Source organism: Panulirus ornatus, chromosome 1 (assembly GCF_036320965.1).
Source record: "Panulirus ornatus isolate Po-2019 chromosome 1, ASM3632096v1, whole genome shotgun sequence".
Lineage (NCBI taxonomy): Eukaryota > Metazoa > Arthropoda > Malacostraca > Decapoda > Palinuridae > Panulirus > Panulirus ornatus.
In genome coordinates, this window is record NC_092224.1 from 36335797 (window position 1) to 36348225 (window position 12429).

The 12429-nt window shown below is 36.5% G+C and overlaps 1 protein-coding gene across 15 annotated transcripts in view; it reads right to left on the minus strand.

Moving 5' to 3' along the window:
* Positions 1-2953: 2953 nt before the first annotated feature.
* LOC139748626 (RNA binding protein fox-1 homolog 1-like) overlaps positions 2954-12429 on the minus strand; it is a 354628-nt gene continuing 345152 nt past the window's right edge. For 11 of the 15 annotated variants that reach the window (XM_071661925.1, XM_071661935.1, XM_071661954.1 and 8 more), the window contains 2 exons: positions 6751-6832; positions 2954-5881 (listed from right to left, as the gene is read on the minus strand). In XM_071661925.1, coding sequence (XP_071518026.1) covers positions 5840-5881; positions 6751-6832 — 124 coding nt within the window. In that variant the 3' untranslated portion in view covers positions 2954-5839. The remainder of the gene's footprint in view (positions 5882-6750; positions 6833-12429) is intronic. The other 4 variants (XM_071661917.1, XM_071661844.1, XM_071661911.1 and 1 more) reach the window with 2 other exon arrangements.

Consider the following 12429-nt stretch of genomic DNA (forward strand, 5'->3'; position numbering starts at 1 on the left):
GGGGTTGTTAGGGAGGTAAATGCAAGAGTTTTGGAAATAGGGGCAAGTATGAAGTCTGTTGGGGATGAGAGAGCTTGGGAAGTGAGTCAGTTGTTGTTCGCTGATGATACAGCGCTGGTGGCTGATTCATGTGAGAAACTGCAGAAGCTGGTGACTGAGTTTGGTAAAGTGTGTGGAGGAAGAAAGTTAAGAGTAAATGTGAATAAGAGCAAGGTTATTAGGTACAGTAGGGTTGAGGGTCAAGTCAATTGGGAGGTGAGTTTGAATGGAGAAAAACTGGAGGATGTGAAGTGTTTTAGATATCTGGGAGTGGATCTGGCAGCGGATGGAACCATGGAAGCAGAAGTGGATCATAGGGTGGGGGAGGGGGCGAAAATTCTGGGGGCCTTGAAGAATGTGTGGAAGTCGAGAACATTATCTCGGAAAGCAAAAATGGGTATGTTTGAAGGAATAGTGGTTCCAACAATGTTGTATGGTTGCGAGGCGTGGGCTATGGATAGAGTTGTGCGCAGGAGGATGGATGTGCTGGAAATGAGATGTTTGAGGACAATGTGTGGTGTGAGGTGGTTTGATCGAGTGAGTAACGTAAGGGTAAGAGAGATGTGTGGAAATAAAAAGAGCGTGGTTGAGAGAGAGCAGAAGAGGGTGTTTTGAAGTGGTTTGGGCGCATGGAGAGAATGAGTGAGGAAAGATTGACCAAGAGGATATATGTGTCGGAGGTGGAGGGAACGAGGAGAAGAGGGAGACCAAATTGGAGGTGGAAAGATGGAGTGAAAAAGATTTTGTGTGATCGGGGCCTGAACATGCAGGAGGGTGAAAGGAGGGCAAGGAATAGAGTGAATTGGAGCGATGTGGTATACCGGGGTTGGGGTTGACGTGCTGTCAGTGGATTGAATCAAGGCATGTGAAGCATCTGGGGTAAACCATGGAAAGCTGTGTAGGTATGTATATTTGCGTGTGTGGACGTATGTATATACATGTGTATGGGGGGGGGGTTGGGCCATTTCTTTCGTCTGTTTCCTTGTGCTACCTTGCAAACGCGGGAGACAGCGACAAAGTATAATAAAAAATAATAATAATAATAATAATATATATATATATATATATATATATATATATATATATGTATGTGTGTATGTTATCCCTGGGGATAGGGGAGAAAGAATACTTCCCACGTATTCCCTGCGTGTCGTAGAAGGCGACTAAAAGGGAAGGGAGCGGGGGGCTGGAAATCCTCCCCTCTCGTTTTTTTTTTTTTTTTTTCCCAAAAGCAGGAACAGAGAAGAGGGCCAGGTGAGGATATTCGCTCAGAGGCCCAGTCCTCTGTTCTTGACGCTACCCCGCTATCGCGGGAAATGGTGAATAGTATGAAAAAAAAAAAAAAATATATGTGGGTGGGTTGGGCCATTCTTTCGTTCGTTTACTTGAGCTACCTTGCTAATGTAGGAGACAGCTATTAAGTATAAAAATAAATATAAATAAATGATAATAAACAAAGCTTGTGTGTGAGGTTGGTGGGGATGTGGGTGCTGGCCTTTCTTCACCTTACATGTAATCCTGCTAAAATTATTAATCAAATCACATTACAACAATTATGTTATTGTGCACTTTCTTTCACCAACTTATATATACAAGTTTTCCTTATATTACTTCAATCATCTAACAATGTACACATTTTCTGCAGGGGTCACCATTTATGCACAATCTGCAAGTCAACAGCCATGTTCCTGTAATTGTGATTGTAAGGGTTCCGGGGAGGATGGAATTTTTCTCCTGCAACTGCCTGGTGATTGAAGAGTCCTCTAAAAGGTACTAATGTTATGATGTCATCTGGCTATTTGAACTGAAGCAGGAAAAGCTATATCATGTGACAGTGGTGCCATATCATTCTAAATATCTACCCTACAACTGTCTTGCACTTACCTTCCCCATACAAATACTCATCATTGCCACACTTCATGAATGGTGTCTTGGAGTTGCAAGGTCTGAGGAACAAATTTTTGGTAGCAAAAATTATCACACAAAACCGTGCTACCACTGGCATGGAAAACAATGAGCCTTCCCCTTACCCCAAAGATGAAAGAAGGACGGGTGGGGAAAGTACAGCAAGCTGGGATGTTTGTTGGTCATAGTTCTTTTTTTACATCTTGATCATTATATGATTATTTTATAACATTACACAGAGTAAATTTTATAACCACTATTAGTAAGAGTTTGTTAAGGTGCTTACTGTTGCTAGTGTGTAAAAGCTTATGATGATTATTATTGTGACTATTTGGTCTTGCTTTTTCAGTAACATGCAATGCATTTTTTGAGAAACTGTCATATGAATCAGATTGTAAATTTTATGAATTACATAGTTTCTTAAGGTACTACTTGTAGTGCATAAATGTTTACAATAATTATTACATGCATCTGTTTATACTGTGTACATCAATAAGTAAATTGTACAGCATTATGAAGAGTTCGCTGATATGTCTTAGAAACAGCATGTAAATGCATAAGTATCACTTAATGACAGATTGGTAATTTTTTTCTACATTTGCAATTGGTTGTTCTGTAAGAGACCAAATGATCAATTATATACCACTAGAGCAAGTTGTTGGGAACTGATATCAATAGCTAATAAATGTGAGGTGCATGCCTACTGAATTAGACATAAAATGGTATTGATGCACAGAAAAGGTTGGCATGCAATTTAAACTAACGAGTGCTTTTTGACTCAAAAATAGATAATCTGGAAACTGGATCTTGTGAATTCTTAATGCCTTTGACACATTGTGATTACCAGCCTAAGTATTTTAATTGTGTAAAGATCAGTTTCAAAAATCATCTATACAACTGGTTATTATTAATTACTTTTTGTGAATGGTGTCTGTTCTCTTTAATCATATTGGTCTGTTTCTGTTATTTGGGATAAGATTTTTTCATCAGAGATGCCAAGAAAATATCACAATATTTATATTTTATTTATTATACAGAGTAAACACAGGGCAGATTTGTACAGTACCACAATCAGGTTTAAAAGGAGCAAAAAGTTGTCTAAAACTAGTACTCTTCCTGTCATTACTAATTATCATTACACAATAATACATTATACAAAAAATGGTGAAGTTTCTTACACTGATTATGAAATATGAACACAAATAAAATATCATCTTACTGGACGTTACGATACACATTTATTCACCATTGTGCTTGACTGAAGGAATCAATAATTTAATCTCTCTTGTGCTCTGATTCACAACACGACACAAATTATCCATTGTGCTAAAAGGAAGACTTGACATCTCTATTGTCTGGTTTCTTTCCTGCACTGTGAATTGTAGTAACCTATCAAGCATTCTTGAGTAGGATAAATACCTTAATTACTTCAAATACTCTTTTGCTCTGAGAGGGTTGTAGCTGCTCAATTCCAAAATGGCTGCCATTTTCAACTTCAAGAGCATAAGACCACAATAGCTGCACAAAATTTAACACTGCTGCACTATGTTGTCTAAAGGCTGGGTATATATCTATAACCTTGTGCCAAGTACAGTACATACTGCCACATTTGTATGCCAAACACATCAGGCCAAATGCAAGCTTTTAAGCAGGGAATTGTAGAGCCATCTGGCACAGATGCTGGTTTGGATACTAAACATAACCCAATGCGGCATTACAAACATGCACAATGACACAAAAGACAACAGTTGTAGATCTTTGGTTCAGTTCAATTCAGTTATTCCATGCTGCCACTTTACCTCTCAGATGAACAGAAATAAGAAAAAACATTATGCATGTTTAAAACTAAGACAGTGGCAAAAGCATAGCACAGAGTGGAGACTTGCAGACTGGACAAATACTGATATCTTTGGTTCTGACAATCCCCATGTGGTCAGCTTCTCTATGGACAAGTCACAATCCAGGATCTAGGATAAGTTCTAAGTTCATATGCCTCAAAATCAAGTACTGAAAAGCCTGGAGAAGTACATGAAGTCCCTATTGCACCTAATGACTGTCTGATATTGTGCCAATCGGGGAAATGCAAGATTGCAACTTCCTTGTCCTGAAGTGTCAAGTTGACCCAAGGTAAGCAAAACAATGGTTCACAGCAGAAAGAAACCAAGACACTGCAACATAAATGGGATGATCGACAAACTGCACAATAAGGGAAGGAGTGTGCAAGAAGACAGCAGGTGGTGAGTGTGGGTGGGGGTGGGTCAGTCAGTCGGGTGTATCGGTCAAGCCAGTACATACCTGAGGGTTTGTGCGAACACCACTCCACCCTACACTCACAATGCCACACTGCAATACACAGCAGAAGCCATCAGTTACAAAACATGAGAAAATACACTCGTCACTGATACTTCGGACACTGATGACACAATAATATCATAATGAATACACTTGTCATTAAGATGAGCATTAATGAAAACAGCTCACAAATTACAAGACTGATCACATTACTACTGGAAAACGCACAGAGCGAACATCCACAAAGACATATCACTTTGGGCATATGGAGAAAATGATTGTGCTGTCCATCACTAAAAACACTTTGATTTTCAACAGTTTGGTGCAAACTTACAAATATTGTACAGGGAAGGGAGAATTAACCTACAAAAAATGTACTGACCTAAAAAAAAAGGAGGTATATTGGAGAACCCACACAGTTTTTTGTAAAAGCAAAACTAACACATGACAGCCATGTACATAATGACACACTATCAGTGTAAATAAAAATGTGATTGTCTTGGCTACAACTGATGATGTGATAATTTCTACCTTAATAAAATGTCAACAAAATCATACCCTTTGTGACTTAGTACCTATATGTGACCTTAGATGTGGGGTTCTGCATCATACAAAAATCCATGTAACACCAAAAACATTCTCAATACAATGCCTTCGGAATTCAAGGTGTTCTGACATTGCACCATGTATAAAATAACTTTATGCTCAGAAATACTAAGTGCAAACAGTGCACTCTGAGTCTTGAAAATTAAAAATTCAAGTAGAAGTACTAAAGAAAATGAGATTCTATAGCTAATATCAATAGGGCTATCAGAAGTCGAGATTCATAACTGGTTATCAAGTATATCTTAAGAGTGTAAACATACACTGTACAAGTATAGGTTATACGAGTCACACTTGTCAAATGTTTCGTTGAATACATTAAAAATGCACTATATCATGTCATAATTTTTCTATGAGATGGGCCATGCCTACTTCCCACATAACAAATATTCAGAAATTACCTACATGGGTTGAAACTGAAGTTTCCAAATTGTCCAGAAATTTACTACAAGACCCTTCATACAAAATGGTAGAGGGAAAATGGTAACAACAGCACAGAGTCCATGTGTTGGTCAGGTTAGTGTGGGTGGCATCACACCACCTTCCAGCCCTAACCACCTGTTGTACATCAGGATGCCACACTACTGCAGCCACCTTCAAAGCACTCCAGTTCCAGTTTGGCTAACGACACACTTGCACACTCACCAACAAACTACCACCGATTATTATGTCTGGGTAGTAAATGCTGATAGGTCTTGGGCATGGGAAACATCATGGTAACTCTGCCTTTCTTCTAAAAATTTGTTATCTAGATGGGTCCCATATAGGAAGTTGAAGTGGGTTGTCACAACAGAAACCTTCTTCTTAGGTGTTGCTATGTTGAACTGATCTTGTCAACCATGCAGTATGGTGACACTCCATGGAACTTTACTACAAGAGATGGTCAAGGGCTGGGAGTAGAGTCCTTTTTATATAATTATAGTCACATGGACCAACATAGTCTCTAATGAGCAATTGATAACAGCATTGTCATGTTGTTTACTGAATGCACACAAGGTCCTCAGTACGGTGCAAATCGATTGTAGCTGCCTCTGTAGACCGCCTGAAAAGAAACATCTCAAATAAGTTTTTTACATCATAAATGTGCCTACTGAAGATCAGTTTAATGACCAGTGTTTAGTTTATTATTACTTATTTGTTTCTGTCACAAAAAGTAGGTATTCTTATGGGCACACTGAATTTTAGAAACAAAGATCAAAATTACTGACTAGTTCTAAGGCTGTAAACAGAGACACTTTTCTTTTATTAATTTTGCTTATAAGTTTTTGGTCTTACATGGTTACAGGAAAGCAACTAGTACCAAAGATGACCTGTACTTTAAAACATTGGACACAGGTTGGGGTTATAAATTATTTGAACTGACAGGCATATGCATGATCCATCCCAAGGAACTAGGAATAGTGTTAATGATCAGATAAATTTGTTTGACTGAATGAGTACTGTCTTTGTACTGAAAGTAAACTACCAACTCAGTTGAATATAAAATCATATTACAATGTAATATTGCTCTATTATTCTATAAACCCAGGACCACTTTCTTACAGGGGACTCACGAAGTCAAACACTATCCCAAATGTCTACCAGTTCAATGCTGAACTATACTGTTTCCTATGACATTTTTGGGGGAATACAGTAAAGGTAATAAAAAGTGCTTCTTCTTAGCTTTCCCCAAGTGACACTGTATTACTGCATCTGTTCTGAACTTTAATTCTCTTTCTCACTTAGTACTTTGTCTAAAGTGGACAGTCTAATTGGTTACTATCAAATCAATCAAGTGTTTGCACACACTCATACCAACATATTCCTGAATGATTTCTCCACCTAACCATTTCAAGCCCCTTCATATTTTCATACACTTACAAAGCTCATCAAAGCAACAAGATTATCAGAAGATGCTCAGATTCAACTTACCCCGTAGCCAGCCACCGGTCCAATCCCCGACGCGGCTGCGATGTACGGATCAGGGTAGGGCCTGTCACTGTAATAGATCGATCTATGAACGGGAAAAAAGAGAGGGAAAAGTTTACATTAGTAAGCGGGTCCTGGAGTACATAAGACAAGACTAGCTACCCGACTAGAGAATTGCAGGCACAGCGCAAAAACTCAGGCAATAGGCTTTACTTCAAAACCATGCTCAGTGAGATATTAGGCACATAAAAATATGCATTTAGAATTCCATCACCCAGCAATAACGTTTCAAGCATTTGATGATAAAAAAAAATATTGTTACTCAGCAATGCTAGTAATTTATACCAACCTTCTTTGAAAGAAGCTTCATCTAGTTATTACTTTCCATGTTCTAATAACAATAGAAATACACCTGACAGGTACACCAAGTTAATCCAAGTATTACCACCAGAGTGTATATTATGATATAAGAAACAGATGGTGATTTACTGTTCTTCAAGCAAACTTGGGACACCTTCTCTGTGATACAACTCAGGGACGATAAGAAAACTTTTTCTTTTTCCTGAAAATGCTTTCTAAAAACTGTCTCCAGTTTGGGAAAATAAAGGACAAATAATCCCAGATGACTGAATGGTACAAAAAAAAGAAAAAAAACTCTGGTCAAAAACGTATTGAGATCTTTTTAAAAATATTACTGTAAAATAAAACAATTTTCTATTTCAAATCAATTGTTATCAATAAAATACTTATACTCGATACTGTGAAGTCCTGATTAAACTCATAAATCTAAACATTAAAAAATGTTTGCTCCATTACTTCCTAATTGTCCTGAGTTTTTGGTATGACTGTAAAAGGTGCTATAATCATGCAACATGCAATAAATATCAAAAGCTACTAAAACCAAAATATGAGATAAGTTAAAACATTACAGTAAGTTGTTATGCACAAAAAACATTTTAAATCCTACAATATAATTCAACACTATGCAGAAAAGACGGTGAACAGAAATAAAGTTTTAAATAGCTATCTATGTATTACAACTCCATTCCACAGGGGCTAACGAGATGGAAAAGTTGCTTTGGATCAGAGTTCATACTGGTGGGTCAAATTAATGTAGAAAATAAATAAATAAATAAAAAATCCATCTGCCATGCCCCAGTGACAAATCCAGCCCACACTCCCATGCACACAAAATCAGTTAAGAAGGCATCATCCCCCTAGAGATTAAAAAGTGCTGTAATATGGTTTCATAAATAGTTTAAGCTAGCTGTCAAGCACACCAAGTGACTTATTACACTTCGTGTAGGTGATTACAGGGTGAGCAACTTCCCATGGGCAACCCTTAGCATTTAATTGTCCCAACACAGCTACCTACTGATTTAGGCCACTCCAACAAATATCAAACATTAAACCTCTATCAAAACCTCAAGAGGCAAATAAGTGAAGAAAAGTACAATAAAAGAAGACAAAGGTGCAATCATTACAGGATGATCTTGGCCTGTTACAAGTGGCACCGTAAACCACACTCGAAAAGGCCACAAACCACTGTAAAATTATGTACACTGCCCAGGAACACCGCTTACTTCAAAAATATTTCAAAGCATGCATTCAACAAGTATCTGCCTTACCAAAATTTTTGTCATCTATCTTTTTTGAAACAATCGTAGTCTCCAATTTTTACCTGAGGAAAACTTTTTTTGCATTTCATTTACGAAAGTATTAAATTCATGATAAACTGTTCCAAAGATGCATTAGATACGAGTATAAAAAGAGTAAATAATGTGTTATGTGCCATCACTGAAGTTCAGGTAATTCCTGAACTGCTTGAACCTTAGGGCTTTCTTACTGAAATTATTTAAAAGGCTTTTACTTTACTGCTCTGAATACAATAAGCTAGTAGGCAATGACTCATAATTATCTTGAAACCATAATGCCAATAATAACTAAACTGTACAATTTTGAACATAAGACAGGAGACTTATAACAATTGAATGAAATAAATGCAATTAAGAAACTTCCCTCATTTTCAGTAATGGGTCATAACTTGCATCCATGGTTCTCTCACCTGAAAATCTTATAAAACATATTGCTTATCTCTTAATATGGAAGGATATATCTTGAATAGAAGTATCTATAACCACTCAGGTAAAAATATGCTGAACAAAGCAATTAGAAAAAACTTTGTTCAAAACAGTACAATTGGAATGGGTAACAACCACCAAGTCTGGCAGTCAAGCTACTCAACTACAATTCATACAAGTTTTTCATAAAACTTTCTTTTAGTTAAAAGAGATATAAAAAGTGACATGAAGTACTACATTCCTTGGCAGCTGTTATTCAATGACTTATGTTAACCTTCTACCTATTCAAGCATTTTCAATAACTTAAGATAACAAATAAGAGAAAAAATTTATAATGCTGAGTAATTCCTTTGAAGAATATCAAGACATAAATTAGAAATGACAAAAAAAAGTTGTGGGAATGTTGTGTGAGAACTAGTAGTGTTTGTGTTTCTACTGAAGGATAGGAATGTGAGAGAAGACAACAGTGTAATAGGATATGAAAGTACAGAGAACCATTAAAGAAAACAACAAAGCATACTAATACTGCTGAGTTTGTTTGAGGTGGAGAGAAAATGCATGGGACTTTTGACTCTGTGTACTCGCAATCAAATGAGAGAATTTTCCCTTATGAAATTATAACACAATCATTAAAGTGGATTGGTGAAGTCTGATTTTGGTTACCTTTAAGGGTGATGCCCAAGAAAATATACAAACATGCATGTGTAAAGTCTCGGATTTCTCTCAGTATGCAATGTCATTATGATGCATCTGATAAAACCATAACTAGCGTTATAACTGCAATCTACACTTTTCTCTGGACATCTCATTTCCCTTTACCTTCTTTTCCATATGCAACAAAGGTTACATCTCTCAGTGGCATATTATTTTCAATTTCCAAACTGCATTTCATTATTTCAACTATTTCTCAGGTGGGTGGCTTCAATTTTTATCTTTACATCCCCTCTTATGTTTTGCCTTTATCATTAATTCATACATGATGCATCATAAAATAGTATGCTTTACGTTTCTATATAATGTGTTAATATGTACTCTTCAATCTATTACAATGTAATTTTTTTTTAATTTCTTCTTTCACATAGAGCAACTGCTGCCTCCACATAAGTATCCTTAATCACTTCCAATATCTCATTTATTCCATACATTTGATTGTCTCCTTTGCAACTCTTTGCTCATGGTTACTTTCATATCATGCCAATTACAATTACCTTTTGAATTACATGCTGATCAGACATTCACCCATTTGAACCTCATTTTACTAACAAGTGCAATACACATTTCTTCAATCATCTAACAATATCATCTTTTAAGAGATTCAAACCACACTCATTATAACATTTATTTCAATCTATTCATATCATACACATTAATTATAAAAATAACTATCAAAATCTTTCAGCAGCAGACTACCTGATAAATTCCAACAAGCTCTCACCCTTTCCACTTTCATCAATATAATCATTTCTTTTCCCTCTTTTTTTCTTCCCTTTCATATGTGATACCACTTTCATGAGATCTTTATTTCTACTCCTGACAGAATCATCACATTACTTCTACACCACTTTTTACTATCTTAATGTTCTCAGTCACTACTACTTAATTTCTGCACTTAATGAGTTAACATACATTCCAATTATTACATCACTTCTTGGCACTTTTTCCTTTTACATCAAGTTCTTGAGCACACTACTCTACTTTCAAGTTCTTGTTCATACTTCAAGAATGCAAACTACTTTCAAGTTCTCATTCATACTGCATGAGTGCACAATCCTCTCCTTAAAAGTTCCTGTGCATGCCATAGGAAATTAAAACTTTCCTTTCAAGATCTTGCAAATGCTGCTTAAACACCTCAGCCCATGACCTACAACAAGATCAACAACTATTATTACTATATTATTATTCTTACTTTATCAATTTCCTACACTTGCACCGTTTCCCCTACTTTCAACCACACCCAATACTGTCAATTTTGCATCATCTGCAAACACAAACATTCAGTTTATGTTTGAGTTATAGGTGAAGCAAAAATGTCAGTCCTGGGTACCCTCTAACCTTTCTGAATTCTGCTTGTTTTAATAAAACTAAAAATTCAAATAGTTGGTGAGTGTATGTAAAATTGCCCTAGCCTTACTTTTTAAATATGGCAGTAGATATAGCAAGGAAAATGTAGAGCAAGATGGAATTTTGATGAAAATCATGTTCCGAATGTATTAAAATTCAAAATATGGGGGAATAATTTTTCAAGGTGGAGGTCCCTGTATGGCACCGATGAAATATGAGATTGAGTGAAAACGCTTTGCAACTGAAAAGCTGATAATAAAATTCAGAAGTATGTTTTATTAAGTCTTATTGTAAGAGGACATACAAAAATATGAAAGCAATTTATAAAAATGGTAATCAACTGAGAATTGTAGCAAAGGACATAAAGGAGAGGGCCAAACAGCTAAAAAAAAAAAAAAGGGCACTGAGAAGAATTAGTTATGAATTCCCAGGAACCCTTTAATGTAGTTCCTGCAGCTTATAGGCTGTGCTGCATGTGAGAGCAGGATTAATTTGGAGTCCTTGAGAATGAGCAGGTTTTCAGTGACACTGTTCTTCCTTTCATCTGCTAACAATGATACAGCCTCATCAAAAGTGATTCCCTGCAAACAGTGTCACCACTTGCTGGTGGAGTCCAGGAAAACCCATTGGATAGACTTTAAAGTGTTGAGAAAAGAGGGATTAAAGAGGAGCAAAGTCGGTAATGGGGAAATTTGCCCAGAAAAATACACATAAATTAATACCTATGTGAGGATATTCTGCATGATTTATCCTACCATTCATGAAGATAATGCATTTAGTGAAGAATAAGAGTACAGATTAGAAGTAAGGTAAGATTGTATTAATGGAGGATCTCATGCAGGGATGAGAAAAGTGCCATAACTGAGATTAGGTTTTAACCCTTAAACACCAGATGACATCGTAAAAATTGCCATGATATGGACAAAATCAAAATGGGTCTTCAAATTGTTTCCCTATACAAATACATACAAAAGTACTAGAAATGTACAATAAAATGAGCTAACATAACTTTTATAGCCACAGTACAGTGCTAAAGTTAATGCATAAAGCCCCTCATGAGTGGTGGTGACAGGGAAAGAGCCTGACAAAAAAATGATTCATTACTATTTATGAAAGAAATTCAATCAAACAAAGAGGATACGAAGAAACATGTGAGTAAACATAAAGTTATATATGGCCATGGGATAGCCCTAAAAGATAATGAATAATTCCTCTAGGAATTGGGGAAGGGGAGATAAGCCTTGTAGCCCACATTAAGTAAATGACAAATCACCATTTTGGTAACTATTTACACATATCCATACTTCTTCCTTGTGGTTATCAGCAAATACTAAATCCCGCATAGCACTATAACCTACGGCTAACGAAGAAAGAATACTGCCCTACATATTCTCTACATGTTGTAGAAGGCGACTAAAGGGGAAATCCTCCTCCAGTTTTACTTTTCCACAAGAGGAATGGAGAAGGCAGCCAAGAGAGGATCTTTCCTCAAAGGCTCTGTCATCTGTTCCTTACACTACCTCACTGTCATGGGAAATGG